General features: G+C 40.3%; 1 protein-coding gene across 24 annotated transcripts in view; it reads right to left on the bottom strand.

Moving 5' to 3' along the window:
* Positions 1-26,488, bottom strand: part of KCNMA1 (potassium calcium-activated channel subfamily M alpha 1) — a 640,154-nt gene that overhangs the window by 184,948 nt on the left and 428,718 nt on the right. For all 24 annotated transcript variants that reach the window (XM_087871898.1, XM_087871899.1, XM_087871900.1 and 21 more), the window contains exons 10-14: positions 16,106-16,216; positions 10,502-10,607; positions 8,867-8,949; positions 7,935-8,004; positions 6,999-7,154 (exon numbers count right to left, since the gene is read on the bottom strand). In XM_087871898.1, the coding sequence (XP_087728024.1) occupies positions 6,999-7,154; positions 7,935-8,004; positions 8,867-8,949; positions 10,502-10,607; positions 16,106-16,216 (526 nt within the window). The remainder of the gene's footprint in view (positions 1-6,998; positions 7,155-7,934; positions 8,005-8,866; positions 8,950-10,501; positions 10,608-16,105; positions 16,217-26,488) is intronic.

Below are 26,488 nucleotides of genomic sequence, written 5' to 3'. Positions count from 1 at the left end.
AGTTTGGAGCGGTTCACTTTAAGTTTGTATCTATTGTGTGCTTGTATATTGTTGTGGTTGAAGCTGAAGTAGTCATTGAGAGGTAGGACATTGTAGTAGATAAATTTAAGAGCTATGCTTAGGTCAGACTGAAGGCAGCATAGTTCTAAATTTTCTAAACCCATAATTTCAAATCTGGTGGCATAAGGTATTTTGTTGCGAGTAGAGGAGTGGAGGACTCTTCTTGTGAAATATTTCTGGACACACTCAATTGTATTAATGTCCGATATGCAGTGCAGGTTTCAGACAGATGAGCTGTATTCAAGAATTGGTCTAGCAAAGGTTTTGTATGCTCTGGTTAGTAGTGTAATATTAACGGAGAAGATATTTAACTTTATTTAATATTTATTTAATATTACTGGAGAAGTTATTTATATTTAACTCTTCTTTTTAAAAAGAAAAACTTTCTGAATTAGGCCTGTTCAATTTCTATAATTTTCTCTTTTCCTTTTTTTATTATTGACCAGAGGAGTGGGGAGGGAAACATACAGTATTTAAGAAAAAGATCAGGTGAAAAATATTACCGGCAAAATATAATTTGGGCAGTTTTGATCCGTCTTTTCAATATGTTGCAAGAGCTTTGGAGAATGCGAACTTAATAAACAAGCTCCATTTGTGAAATATGAATTGGGTCGGATAATTCTGAAGATAAGATCCCTTTCTACGAACTTCACATAAGATCCCTTTCTACGAAACTCAAGAACCGAGTTTCTAAAATGCCTCAAAACAACAACAACTGTATTTTTGCTCAAATATATACAGTCGTTATCAAAGTCTACACAACGTTCACTTGAAGCACAAGCTTCTTTTTCCCCGTTTTTGCAAAGTTGCAAAATTTACAGGCAAGATGCTAACTCAGATATTCCCAAGGTCCCAGTGGAACATGATTTTCAGATAAGAATCTCTACCCATTGTAAGTTACAAGGCTGTAGCTCACTTTTATGATTGTGTTGTTTAATAAAAAAAAACAAAAACTTTAAAGTAGCCTATTCTTTTCAAACTTTTCACTTACAGCTGATTTTTTTTTTAACTTCGATAAAGTTTGGCAGTGTTTATCATTTTACAAGCAGAAGAGATCTGTCCAAAGACATTTGAGGAATACTGTATATCAACTGCTCCTACTACATCCACACACACACAAAAATATCCCCCAAAATAAAATGGTGATAAAATCTGGGCCTCCTGTCCATGATATTGAAAAGAAACTAGCACATCTATCTCCTTCAACTAGAATACTTAATAAAGAGAGATTTATATCCTTGAATGCGTTTATTCAGCAAAACAAACAGAAGTTTTATAGCTGAAACCTTTGGGCTGAAATGAAACCCACTGTTGTTCTTACAACTTTATTAGCCAATATTGTATAGAAACAGTGGATTTAATGCATCTAATATCAGCAATCATGGGGCTCAGCTGATCTGAAGTGTTGCGCTGAGCCACAGTGTTTTCATAAAAGGAAAGCAAGCAATTGTTTTATCGTGCCTTGTGAAGGGCTGTTTTAAAAACACCTATGAATTTATTACAAACCTTTCTGGCTCATTTAAGGTCTGTGATTATTTCTCCCGGCCTCGCTTGTTCTTGCATCCTGTACTTAGCAAATCAGTCCTAAGTATCTCATAAATAAAAAAAAAGCCTGCAGCCAACGAATTAGCTAGTTAGCTTGCATTATGCTGAACTCGCCTTGTTTGGTTTGGGCTTAGTCCGGTAAGTGAACACATAACATTTATGATTTATGAACTATGATTTATAGCTTAGCATGGCATGATAATCACATTATTGCCGCTTGATCAACGTGGTTCGACATGCTTAAAGCAAACTATAATGCGATATGGGGAAAGTATTTTATGACATTCAATCTGTGAGGTCCTTGGCGATTTCTGAGCTTGGTTGCTTTCCTCCAGATTTTTTTACTACCCAACTAGGTAACATCATCAGTGCTAGAAGGGAGGGGGGTTTGCTCTCTGTTTATATACAAAAAGGGCTTGCCCTGTCAGTACTGGACAAGCCTAAAAATGCTTACACATTGATCACAGTTTTGCTGTTTTTCCTACAAAGGACCTCTACTTATCTTGAACCCTGTTAACTAGCAGAATCTGGGGGGTTTGTGTGTGTGTGTGTGTGTGTGTGTGTGTGTGTGTGTGTGTGTGTGTATTATTTATTTATTTATTATTTATTTATTAGTTCAATTTATATGCCGCCTCTCTCTGAAGACTCAGGGCGGCTTACAATGCATTCAAAAAACCACTACAAAAACATTTAAAAATTAAAACATTAAAACCCATTCACACCATTCATGGCCGGATCTCACAAGATGGCAACAGCGAGATCAACGGCCCCAGGCCTGCCGGAAAAGCCAGGTCTTCACCGCTTTTCGAAAGGCCAATAGGGTGGAGGTGGTCCAGACCTCCAGAGGTAACTGGTTCCAGAGAGCTGGGGCAGCCACAGAGAAGGCCCTCCCCCACGGGCCCGCCAGCCAGCATTGTTTAGCTGACGGGACCCGGAGGAGACCAACTCTGTGGGATCTTACCGGTCTCTGGGAGCTGTGTGGTAGAAGGCGGTCTCGAAGATAACCTGGCCCTGAGCCATGTAGGGCTTTAAAGGTAATAACCAATGCCTTGAATTGTGCCCGGAGACCAACAGGGAGCCTGTGCAGCTTGCGGAAAATTGGTGTAATGTGGGTGTATCTAGATGCACGACAGCTCGTGAGGCTACATTCTGGACCAAATCTCCGAACACTTTTCAAAGGTGGCCCCATGTAGAGCGTGTTGCAATAATCTAACCGTGAGGTGACAAGGGCATGAGTGACTATGAGGAGAGCCTCCCAATCCAAGTAGGGTCGCAATTGGTGCACCAGGCGAACCTGTGCAAAGGTTCCCCTAGCCACAGCTGTCATTCTATTAATATAAATAGAAAGAGCAACATGTTCAAGATCCATATAGACAGTGTGTTGTCTGGGTTAACAAAAATTTTAGAATGTGCAGAAATGAATAAACTAACATTTGAAATTAAAGAAAAGGAAGACACTGAATATTTTGAGGTATGGGGAATATTTTGAGGTATCTGTTTTATCGATGGTTAAATAAGAGAAACAGGAGCTAGAGCTTCTAAAATTACAAGAGAAAGAATAATTCTATTATTTGGGCTGATTACTGTAACTTATTAATTTTGATTAATCTTGATTAGTATTAACAATTAATATGTATTAATACTATGAGGGGAAAACACTGTTATCATGAGATTACTATTAGAGAATACTATTATTATTGCCATGATGAATAGCAGAATCTGTTGCTTGAAATTCTGCTCATTACATTTCTCTGGGTCTGTGTGTTTTTAAAGTAAGCATTTTCAGAAATCTGGTTGGTTATACCTAATAGAATGGCACGGATTTGCCATTATTATTTTGTGTACGTATTGTATGTGGGGGTGGGTTTCCTACAAACTAAGAGGTTCCATATGAAAACCGCTACTCTAAAAGCAGAAAACGAAACAAAATATTCCCCTGCACGTTTTTTATAAGTTTGTTTTGCTACGAATGTTGGGGAGAGGGGTTTACTTGACGTACTTGGGTTGCAAAAATTAAGCCATAATCAGTGAAATGCGTGCAGTGTCGTTGCTGATCATGGAGCTTTGTCATTGACAGAGGAAATATTTAGGGTGATTTCTATTACTCTGCAATCAGCTGCGAAGAAGGAGGGAAGGAAACTCTCCACTTCAATCTACGTTTTCCAAGATGGCAGGACTTCTGCTAAGAGTTTTATTTTTTTCCAGGGGCGGTGGGGAGGTGCAGTACATGTACAGCATATTATGCTCTTGAGTTTATTTGCCTGGAGCATTTCCTTATTAGTCTGAAAACGCATGAGAAATTGAGAAGGCTGCTACCTCCCTTCAGCTATACTGAGGGTGGGGGTACAGGGACTGTAGAATACCATTGCAGAGGACACTTTTCAATACAAGTGTTCTGACCCAACCTTAGCAGAAGCAAGAAACAGACTTGTTGTCACGAAAAAAAACCCTCTTTATTTACCTCTTGTGAATTAATGGCATTCACCCACCGAAAAGTCCAAGCAAGAGTCCTGCAAGGAGTTAATGGCAGCAACAGACCCTATCGGTTCCTTGCTATAATTGCAAGGCCATGAGCTCCCAGCCGAAAGGCTGCAAATTAAGTTCTGGCAAGCAGTCTTTGATGCACGAAACACAATGAGCAAAATCTCCAGAAATACGAACTGTTGTCTCCTATGACAACCACTCCCCTTTCCTTCTATTTATTCTCCAGACAGGGAGGGGTCATTCAGCATCCATGTGTGCTTTGCTTCCCGAGTTGCCGCCTTATCCTCCGTTGTTCACCTCTCCTAACTGCTCTGTGCATACGTGCATCAGGAACAGGCCCCAGCTGTTCTTCCTCCTCACTCATCTCAGCCTCCAAAGGCAGCTGCCTCCCCGGTGGCAGGGAAATGTTGGATGGCCTGGCTCTATCTCTATGTCCGATGCAGAGCATCCATCAGAGCCTTCCCCAGACTCCAGAATTGGCCCAAGATCCTCCCCAACCTCCTCATCATCCGAGTCTGCTGCCAGCTCTGCTTGCAGCTGGCGGGTCACAACAACAAGTTGTTGCCAATTGTAATGTTTCCTGATGCCTGGTGAATTATTGCTGTTATCACAGAATGCAGAATAACAGAGTTGGAAGGGACCTTGAAGGGTCTTCTATTCCAACCCCTTGCTCAAGTAGGAGTCCCTACATCACTTTATAGAAATGCCTGTCCAATTTCTCCTTAAAAACCTCCAGTGATGGAGCATCCACAACTTCTGGTGGCAAACCATTCCACTTATTAATTGTTCTCACTGTCAGGAAATTTCTCCAACTAGGTTGGATTCCACGTTATCTTCCATCTGTTACGTTTTGTCACATGCTGTTAGGATATGGTGTAAGCCTAACAAGTTGTCCAGGCAATATATGTGTTCTATAACTTTAAATGTATTCTGTAACTCTAAGATGTAATTCTGAGTAATTGTACTACTGAGTCATTGTAATGACTAATGACTGCTGACTGACTGCTGACTGCAATTATACTAATTGTACTGTTGAGTCATTGCACTGCTGACTTCACTTATCTTAAGTAGATAATTACTAGTGTAAACTGTATATAAGAAGGAAGCCGAGCTATAGTCATTGTTGGACCTGCTCATCATTGCTTGACTTGCTGCTTGACTGGAACTGTTGATTGGAACTGTTACTGTCGTGTGTGAAGACGTGGATGGATATGCTACCAACGTGATTTGTTACCAGTGTTGAATTGCTGTTTGTATGGTAAGAAGATATCTGTAACTTCGGACTGATTTGAATGGCTAAAGACTTGGATTGATTAAAAGACTATGCAATTGTTTTTCACTACAAAGTAAAAGCTTTGTTAAACCAGTTTGCATGTATTGTATTCATTGCTCTCATTACACTTTCTCTGTGCACTTACTCTGCTGGTTGGTAACACAACAATATCCTTAACACATGCTTTGGAGAATAAGTTGACCCCCCTCTTCTCTAGGGTACCCCCTCAAATTTTGGAAGATGCAATCATGTCACCTGTCATTGTTTTCTTTCTTAGATTAGACATACCTAGTTCCCACAACCGTTCATCACAAAGTTTAGCCCCCATTCCCTGATCATCTTTGCTGCTCTTCTCAATTGTTGCTCTTTCTATTGTTCTCTATATTGTGTACTGTGTGTTAACACTAAGGGTAACAGTAAAGGTTTCCCTGTCCAGGTATTTCTGACTCTAAGATGTAATGCTCATCCCCATTACTTGGCCGGGGAAGCCAATATTGTCCGAAGAAAATTTCTCTGGTCATGTGGCCAGCATGGCTATATATTAAAGGTGCACGGAACGCTGCTACCTTCTCAGCAAAATGGTACCTATTTATCTACTCGCATTAGCATGCTTTTGAACTGCTAGGTGAGAAGGAGCTGGAGCAAGGAGTGGGAGCTCACCCCATTGTGTGGTGCTAGGGTCTCCAACCTAGACTGACAGCTGTTGAGCCATGTTATCAAAGTCTTCCAAGAATGACTTTCTAAGACTATAGTTCATTTCGCAAGATCACATTCATCTAAAAGAAGCAACCCAAATTCTTAAATTGGATAGTGTGGTCAAAAGAGAGAGAGAGAGAGAGAGAGAGAGACAGACAGACAGACAGACAGACAGACAGACAGAGACAAAGAGAGAGAGAAAGAGAGAGACAGAGACAGAGACAGATAGACAGAGATAGAAAGAGACAGAGAGAGTGAGAGACAGAGAGACAGAGACAGAGAGAGAAAGAGAGAGAGGATGAGGATGAGAGCAAATTAACACTAAGGGAACAAACCGGTAGATGTCTGAGAACATTTAAGAGTTACAGATCTACACTATTTTGATTTTCTCATAAATCCCAGGGGACCTCTTGAATGAAATGAAATAAAGTGAATGGATGAATGATTCGCATTGGAGCTTTGGACTTCGGTACAGATACTTGTTTCATATTTATAATTGCAATCTGAGATGCCCAGGCAATTAATGGAGGAAAAAACGTTCAAGAAAGAAAAACTATTATGCCTTTTGACACCTCCTGTGGGTGGTTTGTTGCCATATGGGTTGGATAGAGATCATATTTTTAACTGCAAAGGATTTCTCTGTTGATAAACATGTGGTTTATCTAACCGGAATAAAGAGTCAGAAAGATTGTGCTATGGACAATCTCTAATGGCCCATGGATGTGCCAAGTAAAAATATAATTAGGAAGGATCCTGGCCCCTTGCCCAATCTGTAATAGCAAAGAGGTTTTTTTTGTGTGTGTTTTTCTTTGGGGTATGTTGTTCTACGTTTTAATGTTGATGGATTCTTTTCTGGTTTTGAGTTTAAGCCATGCACTCAAACGCGGCCCCTCGACAAACCGAATCCCATTAAATATCCCCTCACAAAAAGAGACGCTACCTTTATAAATGATCTCATGGAGAAGAGGTTTGCCAACATAGTCGATAGGCCTGGTGCCAGGCAGCTTTGGGCGATAAACCCCAGCTTTAGTTCAGCAAGGCATATGGCGTCATCGCCTTCTTTCCAATTCCAGCTTGGAATATTGAGCAGATGGGCCTGCAACAGGGGAAAAAATAAATAAAATAAAACCACAGGTCAGCCACGATCCCTCAAATCTTGGATTATGCATTTTACCATCTCAGGGGAAGGCAAGAGGAGGAGAGGAAAGGGAAAGGAATATCTTTAGCTTTTTGTTTCTTAAAAAAAAAAAAAAACAACCCTATTTTTGTTTTCATTTCGTGGTGAAGTTGGCTGCAGCAAGTCGTCCCATTCCGTCTTGTGTGTTTTTCTGGTCTTTCTTTGTTTGTTTGTTTGTTTTCATTATTGGGAAAACAAACTGCCCTACTTTGGGAGATAAAGAATACAGTATAATAATCATACCAACTTAGTTCATGGACTTCCCACGTTAAGAATGTGGTTCTTTTCACAGGGAGGAAATTCAAGCATGTGGACATTTGTCAAAGAGGACACAGACAGATGGTTCAGCATGGACTGCTTCAGGAATGAGAAATAAATTTGCATTTCCCTCCCTTGAAAATAGCTGTCCATCCCACATAAGATGCACAGAGTCAGCATATTGGTCCCTTAACAATCTGGGTCCTCATTTTACCGACCTCGGAAGGAGGGAAAGCTAAGTCAACCTGGAGCTGCTCAGAATCGAACTCCTGGAATGAACAGTGAGTTAGCCTGCAATACTGCATTTTAACCACTGTGCCACCATGGCTCTTATCTTAGATATTATGTCTTAATGTCTCTATTCTAGTGTCTTTTGGGGCAATTGATCAGAGAAATCTTTTATCAGAAAACCTTGCTGGTAAATATCACAGTATTCCTTACCTTATTGTGATACTGCAGCATCTGAGTGATTATTCTTATTTTTGGATGGTAGTTCTTTATAGAAATTACTCTGAAAAGGGGATAAAAAGCATTTCTTGTCATTTTAATTCAGAAATAATCTCATATTTATTCTTGGTAGACTAGCTTCAAAAAGCCCAGATAAAATATGTTAGGGAAAATGGTATCATGAGATTCCTCCTGATTTTTGGCTATGGTAGATTATGTCGAGCAGCAAATCTGCTCCATTATGCTATTATGTGGTGATTTATCCTCAATTTTGCGAGACGAATAACAAGAGCACTTAGACTTATATACTGCTTTACAATGCTTTACAGCCCTCTCTAAGCGGTTTTACAGAGTCAGCATATTGTCCCCAACAATTTGGATCCTCATTTTACCCACCTCGGAAGGATGGGAGGCTGAGTAAACCTTGAGCCTGGTGAGATTCGAACTGTCAAACTGCAGGCAGCCCACGGTCAGCAGAAGTAGCCTGCAGTACTGCACTCTAACTACTGCACCACCATGGCTCATATATCTGTCTGGGATGCTTTCATTTAAATTCCTCAATTAAGGAAGATAGTTGACTTCATGTCTTTTTAGACTCTTCTAACACCACACTTCCTTTAATCTGATGTCTTAGCTTGTCTAGATAGTCCACAAAGATAACAAACTTTCACAAGAAACCTCAAAGTGAGGCTCTTTTGTATTCTTTCCAGGAACAAGGCATTATATTCCATTCTCGTTCTATTTTTAATTCCTTTCTACATAAGCCCCACCATTCCTCATCTTCCCCAGAAACCAAATTTGACGTGCGACCGCTGATATTCCCTCAATTCACAGCCATATTTGGCAACAGAAAGTCCTGGTGTGTGCTGAAATCCTCAAAAAAAAAAAAAAAGAACATTAAATACAAATCGCTCCATCTAAATTACCTCATGATATTAGAAGCATCTTCAGCATCTGGATCTGCGCAGTATTTGTTGGCAAGGATCAAGCAAGCATGTGCTGACTCTATCTGGACATCAAAGGAGAAAACATAAACACAGAAAAAGCAACTTACCCCCTCCCCCCAAAAAACCATATTTGGTTTTTATGGAAAATGGGCTAAGAGATCACATATAGATTTTCATGCAAGTGAACGCTATTATTCATAGGCTCCTTTCAACCTCAGGATGTTATGAGGAAAAGCATACCTCTAGATCTGTAATGGCGAACCTATGGCATGCGTGCCACAGGTGGCACGTGGAGCCATATCGGTGGGCACGCAAGTGTTGCCCTAGCTCAGCTCTGGCATGCATGCATCCCCAGGCTCCAAGAAAGCCTCTGGAGCCTGGGGAGGACAAAAAATGGGCCTACAGGGCCCACTGTGCCATCGCATACCAAAAGCGGGGGGAGCGCGGAGGGGTCATGTGCACACACACAGGGGGGCAGGGTGCATTGAACTATGGGTGTGGGCACGCACGTGCAAGACCCCCCCCATACTCGCTCCGCTCTTGGCATGCGACGGCAAAAAGGTTAGCCATCACTGCTCTAGATCCACCTTAGCAACCTACAGATGGTGTGGAGCCAGGTCTCCAGCCAGCGTGGCCATTACTGACAATTCTGGGAGTCAAAGTTTACCCATCTGCCAAGGATGAATAACACTGTGCCCAAAGCCTAACAACTTCCAGCTTCTATTTTATATACACATATAGTTTTCAAGGTCTAAACATCAAGCTTTGTGGTTAGACTGAGAGACAGCCATGGCCCCATTGAGTTATTCTGCTGAAATTCTATAAGAAAAGGGTTATATTCAGAACAATTAGCCCATTCATAAAAGCAGAATTCTGAACTGTTGCCACTTCAGTCTTAAACTTGTTCGCCTATCGCTGCATTATCCACCTTCTTCTTTTTCTAAAGAACCTTATTATAAAACAGGATCTCTTTATTCCAGAAGGATTAACGGTCCAAAAAGCTGATAATTCTGTGCCATTTCTTCTGAGCCAATTTGAACTTGAAGGGACTTCCTAAGCTGCAACCCATCGATATAGTTTGACGACTAGAATGGTACGATTTCTGCCAAAGCACCATGGAAAAGGGTCTGTGACAATTCGCCATGGCCAACTCGTCATGGCCAACTCATCGCCGGACAACTCGCTGCAGGACAAGAGTTACACTAATGTCAGAGAAATGGTGGAACAGGATCATTAAAGAAAGGAAGGACAGAACGAAAGGTGAATGACGAAAATTAAAAGCATTTTTATTTATTTATTTCCAATGAATGAAATGGAATTGTTAAGTTGTTCTGCGGCGAGTTGTCCTACAGCGAGGTGGCCATGGTGAGTTGTCCCGTGGTAAATTGGCTGTGGCAAGTTGGCTGCAGCGAGGTGTCCCATTCCGCCATGGAAATGGAAAAACAGTCCTGTTGTCCACAAGAAGTTCCTAGATTTCTTTATGGGACAATATGCCTCCCATTTTCTTTTGGGAAATGGAATCGGGTTTTAAAATCAGTTTGCATTTTTAGACCCTGCTTGTTCAATTTCTTCTCCAAATGGTGGGGTAGAAAATAAAAAGGAACCTTTCCTTACCTTTACTCTAGCCAAGTCGTGCGGATTGAGAACTGAACCCTGAAAAAATTCCACCTGAGTGAAGTGCCGTTTAAAAAGAGCTTCCAACTCAAGGTTAGGGGAGATACTAAATTTAAAGAGAGAGAGAAAGAAAGAGAAAGACAAAACTGATTTCTCGAACGGTTCCAAAAGGTTAACAGATTTTGCAGCAGCTCGTAACATCTATTTTGTAGATGATCATTTTCAGTTTTTCTTTGCAGCTACGAGCTCTCCAGAACGCTTTCACTTTCATCCAAATATCACCCCTCTCTTCATCCCCGGGTCAGAACGATTAAAAAATCATCAGGGAAGTAGATTACGTTCAGAATTTCAATTGTGTTCTCCCTTTTTCTCTGGAATTAGTGGAGGGGATGCATTTTGAAAGACGTCGCACTCAAAGGCATATTGTACAAGTGCTTAATTTTACTGAAAAGGTGAATTAAGTTTATTCTGCTATACACACACACACACAAATATACATATATACACACATGCATAAACAGACATTATACACTCATATACTGGGTCCAATTATAGTGGTGCTTATAATGAATTGATCACAGGCTGCGGCAAGCCAGTTTGGCCTAGTGGTTAAGGCACCAGGATAGAAACTGGATGATCGTGAGTTCTAGTCCAGCCTTATCTATGAAAGCCAGCTGGGTGACTTTGGGCCAGTCACTCTCTCCTCTCTCAGGAGGAGGAAAGTGTGTTGGATATGTTCACCGCCTTGTATAAATGATAAAGGTGGGATACAAATAAATACACAAACACATACACACACACATCCCTCACAGGAAGACTAAATTGATCATTTCTACTACTCTACCCTAAAACTTGTCTGTTCCTTGGAAGCATAGCTAACAAGGACCTGCTACAAGAGCTTATGCAGTGGAGACAAATTCCTTGTGTGTCCAATCACACTTGGTCAATAAAGAATTCTGTTCTGCATTCTGTATTCTATTCTATTCTATTCTATTCTATTCTATTCTATTCTATTCTATTCTATTCTATTCTATTCTATTCTATTCTATTCTATTCTATTCTATTCCATTCCATTCCATTCCATTCCAGTCTAATCTAGTGTAGTCTAGTCTAGTCTATTTTCTCTTTTGTCCTGTCCTGTCCTATCCTATTCCAGTCCATTTCAGTCCAGTCTAGTGTAGTCTAGTCTATTTTCTCTTCTGTCCTGTCCTGTCCTGTCCTGTCCTGTCCTGTCCTGTCCTGTCCTGTCCTGTCCTATCCTATCCTATCCTATCCTATCCTATCCTATCCTATCCTATCCTATCCTATCCTATCCTATCCTATCCTATCCTATCCTATCCTAATTCTCCTCCTCTCTCCTCCCCTCCCTTCCATTCTGCATTCTGTTCTGTTCTATTCATTTCTATACAAGGTTGCTTCTGAATGCTAGTAGCTGTCTATGTGACGTTTTCAGCAGTCACTCATAGTTTACATTGAAGCAGTTGAAAAACAACTCCTTTGTGTATTTTGCACTTTCCTATATCCTGTAGTTTTGCCTAATCCCATCTCTTTGAAATTTTTGACAGACAGGACAAGAACCGACACAAGAGTGTTTCAATTTAGTCATAGCAGCCAGCTGATCAAAACTGTATTTTTCTATGTATGTATGTATGTATGTATGTATGTATGTATGTATGTATGCATGTGTGTGTGTATCTATATATCTATATCTATATCTATATCTATATCTATCTATCTATCTATCTATCTATCTATCTATCTATCTATCTATCTATCTATCTAGGTCTTTGGTTATTCAGGTCTTCTCCCACATAAAATTGGAAGTGTCTTGGCGACGTTTCGACGAAGTCTCATTCGTCTGGTGTTCAGGCTGGTGTTCAGGTCTGGTGTTCAGGCTGGTGTTCTGGTGTTCAGGCTGGTGTTCTCGGCTTCGTGCTTCCAGGAGCAATGTGAGATCGCAGCTGTCTCTTCCTTTTAACTGCTAGTGGAGGTGTGAGCTGATTGGGTGGGAACTTGGCTGTGTTCTGATTGGGTGGAGGTGTGTTCTGATTGGTTAGGGGCTTGGCTGTGCTCTGATTGGCTGGGGTTGTGTTCTGTTTGGGTGGGGGCTTGGTTGTGCTCAGCTTAGTCTGAGTTGCAGGGGGATTTGAGCTAGTGAGCTGCGTTGTTGTTGTTTGGCTTCGTGTTTGTGTTTGCTTCGTGTTTGTGGCCGTGCGACCTCTTCATGGTGGGTGTCAGTCCATACATGAAGCAGACTGACACCCACCATGAAGAGCTCGCACGGCCACAAACACGAAGCCAAACAACAACAACGCAGCTCACCAGCTCAAATCCCCCTGCAACTCAGACTAAGCTGAGCACAACCAAGCCCCCACCCAAACAGAACACAACCCCAGCCAATCAAAGCACAGCCAAGCCCCTAACCAATCAGAACACACCTCCACCCAATCAGAACACAGCCAAGTTCCCACCCAATCAGCTCACACCTCCACTAGCAGTTAAAAGGAAGAGACAGCTGCGATCTCACATTGCTCCTGGAAGCACGAAGCCGAGAACACCAGCCTGAAGATGACGAATGAGACTTCGTCGAAACGTCGCCAAGACACTTCCAATTTTACATGGGAGAAGACCCGAATAACCAAAGACCTACATACAAACACCCGCGAAAACCTGAGAAAACGAATATATATATATATATATATATACACACACATACACATATACATATACATATACATATACATATACATATACATATACATATACATATACATATACATATACATATACATATACATATACATATACATATACATATACATATACATACACCCCTATCTCATCTAAAAACCAAGGCAGTTATTATTAGAAGTGAGTTTTATGGTAACCGCATGTTCTTTAAGCATTAATGGCTGCTGATAGGGCATTTTCAGGAAATTAAGACTGACATGGAAAAATTGTGGTCCAACTATTAAAAAAAGGGGGGGAGGGAAAAAAACCTTAAGTGTATTGTTTAGTTTGCTTACTGTATTTTCTAGTCTCTCTTCTGTGCTAAAGGTAGTGTATAAACTGGTGTTTACAAATTTCTTGCATGCTACAAGTAATAAAATCACAGAACTGAGAAAGACGATGCCCTTGTCTGTTCGTGCATCAACATCCATCATTTAATGGATACATGTCAGCAGGACACAGAAGCCCAAAATTTATCAGAATCTTCTCCGCTATTCTCATCAAAGATGTGAATTCTTCCTGCAAACTAAAACATGTGCCTCACTCTTTCTAGACTTTATTTCACAAAGGAATCAATCCAGAAGTTCTGGCCTCTTGAGTGCTGTATCTGATCTTGTGGTATCTTGAAGACTAACATATTTATTTTGACAGGAGCTTTAATAAACATGGATCCATGTCAACAACATGTCAAGTGTTATTTATGTGTATCTTCCTATTGATCTATCTAGACCTTCCTATTGACCTATCTAGACCTTCCTATTGACCTATCTAGACCTTCCTATTAACCTATCTAGAGCTTCATCTGAGACCTTTCTGGGTCTCTTCAAAATGAGAGAAAGAGTGCTGGGCCACAAAAAGAAAGGCTTTTATTTATCATACTCTTCAAAGATCTGAGTGGCAATTAATGTTATAGCTCTCTTGAACCCAAACACATAAATTCATTTTTAATTACTTAGAATTATACCCTGCCTCTTCTCTTTGTGTTCTGTTTTCTGTTCAGTGTACATCTTTGTAGATTTAAATTGGAAATATGTGACTGGTTCAAATTACTGAACAATGTTCCAGAGTTGGTCTTCCTATTCAATCACTATTGAAACTTTAATGATAATGTGACGCCTATACCTCAATTTTCCCACCTGTTTTGAAAATGATTTTAAACTATTGTTAAAATTTCACTATTTAAGTCCTTTTTTTATTATTATGATTTTCATGATATATTGATTGCTGCCCAATGATGTTTCTAGTGATGTGTTTATTCCTTTTCTCTGTTTTATTATATATTTTAACTGATTTATACACCTTTGTGGTTCCTTACTTTTGACGGGTGACATTTGTGATCTGGATAGATGGACACGGAGAGCCACAAGTAGAAGACTTGTAGTTTCAAAACGATAGAAAATAAAAATTCATTGAGATCTACAGCCAACTTTGTTTAAGTGATATTGATGATGGAGTACTCTGTGGCATGAGTGACATTCATAATATTCTCCTTGTTCGAAGAATCCTATTCAAATTTTCCCATTGGGACCCCTTTTAAGAATCCTAAAAGAATTCTCGGTCTCTAAACCACAAAGTCATACAAAGCATGCTCCAAAAATGATTTGGAGGTGTTCTTTCAAATCTCAACAAAGATCCAATTTCATTTTAAATTGTTTTTTTTATCGGATTTTAGTAATAATTTATGTTTGGAACTCTGCACTTTGATATGGGCTAATCAATAAACTAAACTCTAAACATCTTGAAATCTCAGCAAAGCATAACACTCCTCTGCTATTCACTAAGGCCAGCCAACTTTTTTTCAGCATTCCAACTGAGCCTGGAAAATATATGGTGACTGCTTTAAGAGGCACACTGAGCTCCATTAAAGAAACAGTTATGTTGGTCTGTGACTATAATACAGATTTGATTTGATTCCATGACTTAAAGCAACACCATCTTTTTTTTTCCAGTTCATATGGAAAGCTCAAAAAAGTTCTAGTTACTTAATGAGATCTTATCTTTTACTTCAAAGATATAAGGCATTGAAAGCAGGGATGGGATTCAGCCAGTTCAGGCAAAGCGGATGCTAATTTTCCATCTGGTTCGCCGAACCGGTAGTTGCAAGGACTGGCTGGCCCTGCTCACCCCACCCACCCCTCCCAGGAGTTTCCACATGGTCCATTTTCAATGCCAGGTAAGCCTGCGTGGAGGCTCTAGGAGGGCGAAAAATGTCCTGGAAGTTCCGGACATCTGGGAATAGTGCCATTTCCCATTTATTTATTTATGTAATTTATATGCCGCTCTTCTCCTGAAGGACTCAGGGCGGCTTACAAAGAAAACATTCAACAATTCAAAAATTACATAAACAATTAAAATCCGATTAAAATTTATTAAAATTATTTCAATGTAAAAATCCCCCAATGGGATATGATATATTATATTATATTATATTATATTATATTATATTATATTATATTATATTATATTATATTATATTATATTATATTATATTATATTATATTATATTATATTATATTATAATCATAATATGATTATCTTGAAACTCCAAAAAAAAGTGGTGTTATTAGCCATCAAACCTCAAAAATACACTTTCCCCGAAAGGCTTCCATAATTTTGGCCACTACTGTAGTCAGGAAAAATGTAAGCCCACCTAATTCATACCTGGAGTTCAATTTGGATATCCTCTCAATGCATCCTGCTGAGATTGCCACCAAATCCAATGTTCCAATGCAGGTGGCATCTTCTAGTTTTGTGTTCCTCAACCTTAACAACTTTGAGACATGTGGACTTCAATTCTCTTCTACAGATTTTAGGGCCCCACATGACCTTTTTTTTTTTTTTTTTTTTTTTGAGTAGTGACATGAAGGTACTTACTTATGCAGAAAGACAATTTCTACGTTGACATCATCCCTGTCCTTGTGTAGGAAGTCCTTCAAGAAATTGGACACACTTTCCAAAGTGATGTGGCCACAGACAACAATGTGCCTGGGACAGAAAAAAGGACACAGTTAAGTCTGCTGTAAAGATGATCAGGAAGAACAAGAACAAATTCATTGAAAGGTTCATAGACTGTTACTTTTGTAAGAAAATAATCATGAAAAAAAAAAGGAAATAAGCATTAATCTGGTGACAGTCTCCAGTTTATTCTTGAAAAGAGAAACTAAGTACCTATATTACAGAATCTTAAATGAATACCATTTAATTCAATACATTGTAATTATAGTCATATAAATAAACCAGAAGCACATCGCCTAGCATGTTTTAGATGCTACATTTCCAGCAGCATTATATGTTGTGAGAGGAAGGGCAGTGGCTCAGTGGTTAAGGTGCTGGATTTATCAGCTGGAAAGCCTGCAGCCCATATTTGAGACCTGAGCTCCACGTGACAGGGTGAGCTCCCGCCCTTGCTCCAGCTCCTGCCAACCCAGCCATTTGAAAGCATGCAAAGGCAAGTAGATAAATAGGTACCATTTTGGTGAAAAGTATATATATGTATGTATATGTATATGTATATGTGTGTGTGTAAATATAAATATAAATAATGGTGATGTGTTTATCCAAATGCTTGATTACAACACAGGTATTTTATTTCTGTATTCTGTTTTATTAATTTTACCCAAGAATTATATCCTGTATTTTATTTTTATTTTCTTTGATATGGCCTTAAGACTAATTAATTAATAAACTAGCCCTACTACAGCATCCTTAGCCATTATGGTCCATTGCAAATTCCAGTGAGATGATTGGTCTTTCCTTTTTGCATACCGCCATTTAATATTTTGATTCCGGTCAGCTTCCTGTTACAGTGGAAATAGCAATAGCCCTTAGACTTATATACCGCTTCACAGTGCTTTACAGCCCTCTCTAAGTAGCTTACAGAGTCAGCATCTTGCCCCCAACAATCTGGGACCTCATTTAACTGACTGTGAAAGGATGGAAGGCTGAGTCAATAGCAATAGCCCGTAGACTTATAGACCACTTCACCGTGCTTTACAGCCCTCTCCAAGCGGTTTACAGAGTCAGCCTATTGTCTCCAACAATCAGGGTCCTCATTTTACCAACCTTGGAAAGATGGAAGGCTGAGTCAACCTTGAGCCGGTCAGGATTGAACTGCTGGCAGTCAGCAGAATTAGCCTGCAATACTGCATTCCAACCACTGCGCCACCACGGCTCTTAATGTTAACTTTTTAATCATTACTTAAGCAAACCAGGATTGAAAAGAACATTCATCAGGGAAGCAAAACAGCAGAACAAAGGTTGTAGTCTTGGTTCCTAATTTAGGTACGTGCACATCAACTCACAATGTTCTTACAAAGAGGGATGTGTCAGGATTGATCCGAATGTTATATCTCCCCCCCCAATGTATTCATATTACATTTGATATGATTAATTTGGGATCACCTGACTCTATTCAGCTAAGTTTGACCTAAGAGAGAGACTGTTGTGGACTTATTATGCTGAAAAGCTTGCACCACATTGTAGGTTTTTATCCATCCTGCCACTCTTTATTCTATTATAATTGAAGATGGAGTCTAGAGAAAGGTATATAAGAGAAATCAACCCATTAAAATACTAATATCATGCACACACATGATATTATGCTATTTGAAATGTGCCTTTTGCAATTTAAGGTACTCTCTATGAACATGTCCACCATGTTTGCATCTTTGCATCTTTTCTCAGAGGAAATAAACAGAATAACCAAGTTGGAAGAGACCTTGGAAGTCTTCTAGTCCAATTCCCTGCTCAAACAGCTCAAAACAGCCCTGCTCAAAATTGGACCTGCTATACTATTTCTGACAAATGGCTGTCCAATCTCTTCTTAAAAACCTCCAGTGATGGAGCACCTACAACTTCTGGAGGCAAGCTTTTCCACTGATTAATTGTTCTGTCAAAAAATGTCTCCTTATTTTTAGGTTGGGCCTCTCCTTGATAAGTTTCCACCCATTGCTTCTTGTCCTGCCTTCTGGTGCTTTGGAGAATAGTTTGACTCCTTCTTCTTTGTAGCAATCCCTTAGATATTGGAAGACTGCTATCATGTCTCCCCTAGTCCTTCTTTTCACTAAACTAGACCAGTGATGAGAATCTTTTAGAGACTGAGTAGCCAAACTGCAACCCAAAACCCACTTATTTATCGCAAAGTGCCAACATAATAATTTAACCTGAATAATGAGGTTTTACTACCTAAAAAAATGATAAACAACTCACGAGTTCAGCTAATTGTTCTAAGAAAAATGTGATAAATGCACTTTTATGCCACTTTATAATATTAATAATATTAATACCACTTTATAATGCCTTGGTAAGGCCACACTTGGAATACTGCATTCGGTTTTGGTGGCCACAATGTAAAAAAAGATGTTGAAACGCTAGAAAGAGTGCAGAGAAGAGTAACAAAGATGATTAGGGGACTGGAGGCTGAAACATATGAAGAATGGTTGAATATGTCTAGTTATAATGAAAAGAAGGACTAGGGGAGACATGATAGCAGTGTTCCAATATCTCAGGGGCTGCCACAAAGAAGAGAGAATCAAGCTATTCTCAGCACCTGAGGGTAGAACAAGGAGCAATGGGTGGAAACTAATCAAGGAGAGAAGCAACTTAGAAATAAGGAGAAATTTCTTAACAGTTAGAACAATTAATCAGTGGAACAACTTATCTCCAGAAGTTGTGAATGCTCCAACACTGAAGTTTTTAAGAAGAGGTTGGATAGCCATTTGTCTGAAGTGGTGTAGGGTTTCTTGCCTAAACAGGGGGTTGGACTAGAAGACTTCCAAGGTCCCTTCAAACCCTATTATTCTAAATAACATGCCCCTTCATTTTTCTTTCTGCTTTTGAAATATTATGTTTAGCAACAATAAAAAAGAAAAACTTTTGTAATATAATTTCTCTCTTTCCCTCCCCCCTTTTCCCCTCTCTCTTTCTCTCTCTCTCTCTCTCTTCCCCCTCTCTCTTTCACTAGACATACCCAATTCCTGCAACCAATCTTCATATGTTTTAGCCTCCAGCCTCCTAATCATCTTTGTTGCTCTTCTCTGCCCTCTTTCCAGAGTCTCAACCTCTTTTTTTTTTATATCGTGGTGACCAAAACTCGATGCAGCGTATTGCAGGCATGGTTTTACCAAGGCATTATAAATGTCTGTTACTAGCATTGTTTGCCTATAATGGTTGGGACTATAAAAGGAGATAATCTAAGGCTGCCACAAAAATCCCGTAACACAGAAGGAATTCTACCCACTAAAGTTTGGTGTTGTGCATCAGTCATTGTTGCAGAACTGGAGAAGTGCAATTAATAATGGCTGCTATGGGTCCCTTATGTACCTGCAAAGCTTAGGACCTCTAAAGAAGCAAGACAAAAGAAAAAAAAACCCAACTTGACCCCGTTCATTTCGGGATGCTCTGGGAGCTGCAAAAGGGATATTTATGTTTCAACACAAGTTCCTTGGCCAGATTTTTTTTTCTTTTGCATTCCTGTCCCTTTTTCTCTTGAACAGCCAGACTGCAGTTTCCCTTCCAGTAACTGCTCATCGATTGCTTCAGTGCTTCCTTCCAAACCGTTTCCTGTTCCACAATTTCTCCAAATCTTTTAGCAGCTTAAGGAAGGGAGGGGGAAAACCTGTAAAGGAAGCTTTTGTATGAATATCCCTGAGCTGATTCATCTGAAATCTGGAAGACTTTATCCCCGCAGGGAAAACTTTGCCTTCATCTTTCTTTTCAATTTTGCCAAGAATGAAAAAATAATAACGGATCAACCATATGTTTGAATGCATCTAGTATAAAAACCTCTTGCACCCAATTTGTCAGGAAAATCTTATCCCCCTGCTGTTCCCAATTTGTTCTCTCTGTGTCTCTGTCTCTGTCTCTCTCTCTCTCTCTCTCTCTCTCTCTCTCTCTCTCACACACACACACACACACATATGACTTTTGCTCAGTGATAGAAATCATTACGAGAATAGTTGATCTGAACTGAAATCATAGGTTAGCACCCACCTCTCTCCTAGAAGGATGAAATATTTTGAGAAATATTAAAAAGGCAGAATATTATATTTCCCTAAAGGGAGAAATGGAGAAACATGCTCTTGGAAAGCAGCTCCCACCTTTCTTAATAGCCCCCAGAAGATATTTTGTGCCCATTGAGAAAGATTGGGCCAGTCCATCTACAAAACCTTCAGCTCCAGGGTGATGGGATTAAGACATCACCCTTCAGGACATAATAGGATTAACCCTCTACCATCTAGGAGCAAAGCTCACCACATTGCACAATCTCCTAAGGACATTGCATCACCCTCCAAACTTGAACCAAACTTAGCTCAGACAACCTACAGAGCCAGCTATAACAGCCAATAGAATACATGTTCTTGCACAGGAACAGGAAGTTCAAGTGCAAAGCCCAGGAGAAGGTATAAATACCCCCCACTTCTCAACTCCATGTGGTCAGTTGCACCACAAACATGTGCTCCTGTTCAACAATAAATGGACCCTTTTTTCCAACTAGCTCCAGCCTCCATTTTGTCTCCAGTGCCTTGCTCCCGGATTGGAACTGGACCTTATTATTTCTTCCAACATAAGGAAAGAAAACAAACAAAAATTCAATTTCTTGTAGAATAGTCCCAAAATGCCCTTGAAGCATTTAGGATCTGATTTGTGGGAGGCACAGGCCTCCCACAAAATTCAAGAAAAGTCATTCCCTAACCACTGTGATAACATACCACTGCAAATGAACAGTGACAACATCCTTGACCAGGGCAAGTCCAAAAATGCCAGGGAATTTCTAGAAATCTGGCACTCTGACAAATCAGCCATCAATAGACACGTAGATGTTAATAACAGCTATAAAAAGGTAAAGGTTCCCCTCGCACATATGTGCTAGTCGTTCCTGACTCTAGGGGGCAGTGCTCATCTCTGTTTCAAAGCCAAAGAGCTAGCACTGTCCGAAAACGTCTCCGTGGTCATGTGGCCGGCATGACTCAACGCCAAAGGTGCACGGAACACTGTTACCTTCCCACCAAAGGGGCTCCCTATTTTTCAACTTGCATTCTTTACGTGCTTTCGAACTGCTAGGTTGGCAGAAGCTGGGACAAGTAATGGGAGCTCACCCCATTATGCGGCACTAGGGATTCAAACTGCTGAACTGTCAACCTTTCTATCAACAAGCTCAGCATCTTAGCCACTGAGTCCCTAAAAACATCTATAGACTATGCAAAAGAGACAATCATCCAGCCCAAAGGGGAACAAAAAGACCCCAGCACATCTCCACCAGTAAATATAGATCAGTATAGATTAACTCCAAGTTTAACCTCAGACCAACAATCAAGAAGTAAACAATACCCCAATCAAGAAACTGCCAAAGCCAACAGCAAACAGCCCAATCAAAGAATCTCTAAGACCGCCTCCACCAACACTCTCAGGCGAGCCACCAGCTGACAGCAAACCCTACTCCTCACTAGCACTGATGATGTTACCTAGTTTGGGTCATGAAACATCTGCAAGAAAGCAAGCAAGCTCAGAGAGCACTAAGGACCCTTGAAAACTGAAGGTGAATGACAACTAGATGGAAATAGGATTTGAAGCTAACAAGAAGCATTGATGTTCTACTATATTAAAATGGATTCAACTTCCCTACTTCAGATTAAAATAAGTGAAATGTAACTGAGAAGGTCAAAAAGGATGGACTATAAACTTAAACATCTACAGCAGTGGCCAAAATTGTGGAAACCTTTTGGGAAAAGTGTATTTTTGAGATTTGATGGCTAATAACACCACTTTTTTTTTTTTTTTTTTTTTTTGGAATTTCAAGATAGTCATATTCCACTGCTGGAATGGCCTGGGAATAGCCCAGACTTTAATCCAATTGAAAATTGATGCAGCCGACTAAAGAAACTTTTTAGTTAGAAGCGACCCAGCAATAAAACCCAATTAATAGAAGCAATCCTTCAATCTTGGTTTCACATTATAACAGCTGCAGAACTAAAAGACTTGGTTCACTCCATGGGAAGATGTTGTAAGGCTGTAATTCATGCTAAAGGTTACTCAACTAAATATTAACTGACATAGTGATCATTTTTGTATATCTGTTTTTTTCTGTGGTGATAATTTTTGTATATCTTGTTTTTTCTATGTGTTTCACTTTACTTCTTTATACACTAACTGCTATTCTAATAGCAAATCCTTCATAAAAGTGATTGCATTACATTCTTGATTAAATTAGTTTTCCATTGATATATAATTTTATGGTACTACTCCCCCCCCCAAAAAAAGTGGTGTTATTAGCTAGTTTTAGAAAATACACTTTTCCAAAAGGTTTCCACAATTTTGGCCACTACTGTAAGTCTGATAAGTCTTGATAAGTCTTGATAAGTCTTGATAAGTCTGGATACAGTTAGTTTGAAAAAGAGTTGTCTAAGAATGAATAATCCTCTTCAGATATTTGAAGAAATTGACTCTTATTCCAGGAGAGGAATAGAGGTAGTCCTCAACCTACGACAACAATTGATGCCACAATTTCCATTGCTGAGCAAGGCGCTTGTTAAAAGAGTTGCATCCAATTTTACAACCTTTGCTGTCACAGTTGTTTGGCAAAATACAGCAGTTGTTAAGTGAATCATCCAGTCATTAAGGGAATCTGGCTTTCCCCATGGAGTTTGCTTTTCGAAAACCAGCTGGGAAGATCACAAATGGCAATCATGTGACCCTTGGATGCTGCCACTGTCATAAATGCATGGGAATTTCCCAGTGCCCAAATTTTGATCATGTGACCACAGGGATTCTACAACAGTTATTAGTGGAGGACCAGTTGTACCTCACTTTTTCAATGCCATTGTTAACTTTGAATGGTTGTTAAGTGGTTGCAATTCAATCACTCAATCATTCAATTACTCAATGAGAATAGAGCTGGAAGCGACCATGGAGTCCAACTCCCTACTCAAGCAGAAGACCCTATACCATTTCAGGCAAGTGGCTGTTCAGTCTCCTCTTAAAAACCTCCAGTGATGGACCACCCATAACTTCTGAAGGCAAGCTGTTCCAGTGGTTAATTGTCCTCACTGTTAGGAAATTTCTCCTTAGTTCTAGGTTGCTTCTCTCCTTGATTCGTTTCCATCCATTGTTTCTTGTCCTGCCCACTGATGCTTTGGAAAATAAATTGACCCCCTCTTCTCTGTGGCAGCCCCTCAAATACTGGAAGACTGCTACCATGTTTCCCCCAGTCCTTTCTTTCTCTAGACTGGCCATACCCAAATCCTGCAGCCGTTCTTCATATGTTTTAGTCTCCAGGCCCTTAATCATCCCGGTTGCTCTTCTTTGCACTTTTTCCAAAGTCTCAACATCTCTTTTTTTGGTGACCAAAACTGGATGCATTATTCTTTTACTTAACAACTGTGACCAAAAAAAGATCATAAAACAGAGTAAAACTCTCTGAACAATTGTCTTGCTTAGCAGTGGACATTTTCAGCATGAAGTATTTTCTTTTTTCCTTGCTTCTCCAGGTTTCTCATCCGTTATGAAGTCACCACGGCTCGGGAAAACAGCTTACGAAGTCGTCTCATCCATCATGAAGAAAGCGGTCACTTCATAAAGAGCCACCTGCATTTATCCATAGTCCCCAGAGCAGAAGGGAGCATGGTTGATGTTCAATGACACCAAGCTGTTCAGTGTTCTGATCTATCTAAGGGAAAGTTGAAAAGCTGGCAGCCAAGATGACAGCAGGTGGCCCATCATAAGCAAAGCACTTTCTGAGGTAACGTTTAGACCATCCAGGTCACTCGTACGCCGTAATTGTCCTGAATGTGTTCCAATAAATGATTGTGGGAGAAATTGTTGTCTGGAAGCAATGAGAGATAGCAAGCAAGCAATCACCGTCCCGTAATTTACCTCAGGGACCCATTATGAGCGTCTGCCCTTGTTTCATAATTTGGTGCTTGACTAAGGATGTGAAAAGTAATTGTAGGGGCTTTGTTGCTGGAAAGATAATGATGCAGAACAATGGCTAAATCAATAACAAGCACAAAGATATGATTAAACTCTCTGGCCAACATGGTTTTATTTTGTAGCGGCGTCATTTGCGACGACGAAACGGCCTGATGATAGGAAGACGGCACGTCTTAGATAATATTGCTCCCTTCAATGGACCAGAAAGAGCTTATCAAGTATGTAGATCTCTTTAGAAATCATTGTAATGTTTCTCTGGGTGTGCATAAATCCAGGGTTTTTACTGCTAACTTTCGGAAGAAGTGTGGTCAACCCATTTCCACCGACGTGGAGGTTGTGGCAAAGTGCACAAGGGAACTCAGTGTATGCATGAGGAAGGAAAAGGCAATAGGTTTTAAGAGTCCCAAAAAGAAAAAAGAAAAAAGAAACAGGGAACGAAGGAGGAAAAGATGGAGATATGGCAGAAATGGAACAGAAAATGGGAGACAAAGAAATGGGATTTAAGAGAACAGTATATTTAGCAGGCTAGTTGAAGATAGCAATAGAACTTAGACTTATATACCACTTCACAGTGCTTTACAGACCTCTCTGTAAAGTGGTTTACAGAATCAGTCTATTGCCCCCAACAATCTGGGTCCTCATTTTACCCACCTTGGAAGGATGGAAGGCTGAGTCAATCTTGAGCTGGTGAGACTCAAACTGCCGAATTGCTGGCAGCCGGCAGTCAGCAGAAGTAGCCTGCAGTACTGCATTCTAACCACTGTGCCACCCATCTCTATGGATGGCAAACGGGAAAAGATAATGTGAAGTAATAGACGTGCTTTATATTGCATTGACTAGACCACAGTTGGAATACTGCCTCCAGTTCTGGTCCCCATGATACAAAAAAAAAAAAAAAAGACATTGAGACTCTAGAAAGACTGCAGAGAAGACCAACAAAGATGATTAGGGGGCTGGAGGCTAAATCGTAAGATGAATGTTTGTAGAAACTGGGTATGTCTAGTCTAATAAAGAGAAGAACTAAGGGTGACATGATAGCTGTCTTCTACTACTTGAGGGGCTGTCACAAAGAAGAGGGAATCAACTAAATTGTGAAATGAAGATTAAGGGAGCTAGGTATATCTAGCCTAATGAAGAGAAGAGCTTTCTTAGTTGTCCTCCAGTACTTGAGCGGTTGTCACAGAGAATTCAACTTATTCTCCAAAGTACCCGAAGGTAGGATGAGAAGTAATGGTTAGAAGGAAGATCATTAACGAGAGACCCAACCTAGAACTTAGAAGGTAGGAGAAATTTTCTGACAGTGAAAACAATTAATTGGTTGAAACACCTTGCCTCCAAGGTGGGTGTGGGTGCTCCACATTGGACTTTTTCAAGAGGAGACTGGACAGCGATTGGTCCAGAATGGTATATGGCAGTGATGGCTAACCTTTTTGCCGTCATGTGCCAAAAGCGTGGGGAGCGTGGGGAAGTTGCCCACGTGTGTGCCCACACCCATAATTCAATGTGCATGCCCTCCCACCCCACTTTTAACACGTGATGGCCCAGTGGGCCTGGTAAGCCCGTTTTTCACCCTCCCCAGGCTCCAGAGGCTTTCTAGGAGCCTGGGGAGGGCAAAAACGGCCTTCCCCACCCCCACCCCCAGAGGCCCTCCGGAGGCTGGACACAACCCATTTCCCAACTTCCGGTGGGACCGGAAGGCCGAAAAATCAGCTGGCCAACGCACACATGCGTGCTGGAGCTGAGCTATGGCAATGCTTGTGGGCCCACTGATATGGCTCAATGTGCCACCTGTGGCACCCGTGCCATAGGTTCGCCATCATGGGTATATGGTCTCCTCCTTGAACAGAGAGTTGGAGTAGAAGACCTCCAATGTCCATGACAATCCCATTATTCTATGTTCTACCGTGTTTTCCCGAAAATAAGACCGGGTCTTATATTAATTTTTGCTCCAAAAGATGCATTAGGGCTTATTTTCTGGTTAGGTCTTATTTTGGGGAAAATACAATACTAAATGCACCCATCTGGCTGAAAATCTTAACTGGGACTTATTTTGGGGTAGGGCTTATATTACAAGCATCCTGAAAAATCATGCTAGGGCTTATTTTCCAGTTGGGTCTTATTTTGGGGGAGGGAGAGTAAAATAATAATTTAATAATAATAATAATAATTTTATTTCTATACCGCCCTTCTCCCGAAGGACTCAGGGTGGTGTACAGCCAATTTAAAAACACAGGACACAACAATAATTAAAAATTAAAATAATTAAATAGATTTGGGCGATTTAAAACCCCAAAAATTTAAAATACCCCAATTTAAAATTATTATGTTGAT

The sequence above is a fragment of the Pantherophis guttatus genome, chromosome 6 (assembly GCF_059756535.1).
Source record: "Pantherophis guttatus breed Tessera chromosome 6, ASM5975653v1, whole genome shotgun sequence".
NCBI lineage: Eukaryota > Metazoa > Chordata > Lepidosauria > Squamata > Colubridae > Pantherophis > Pantherophis guttatus.
The sequence above is the reverse complement of the archived record's forward strand: the minus strand, read 5'-3'. Positions and strand labels throughout refer to the sequence as shown.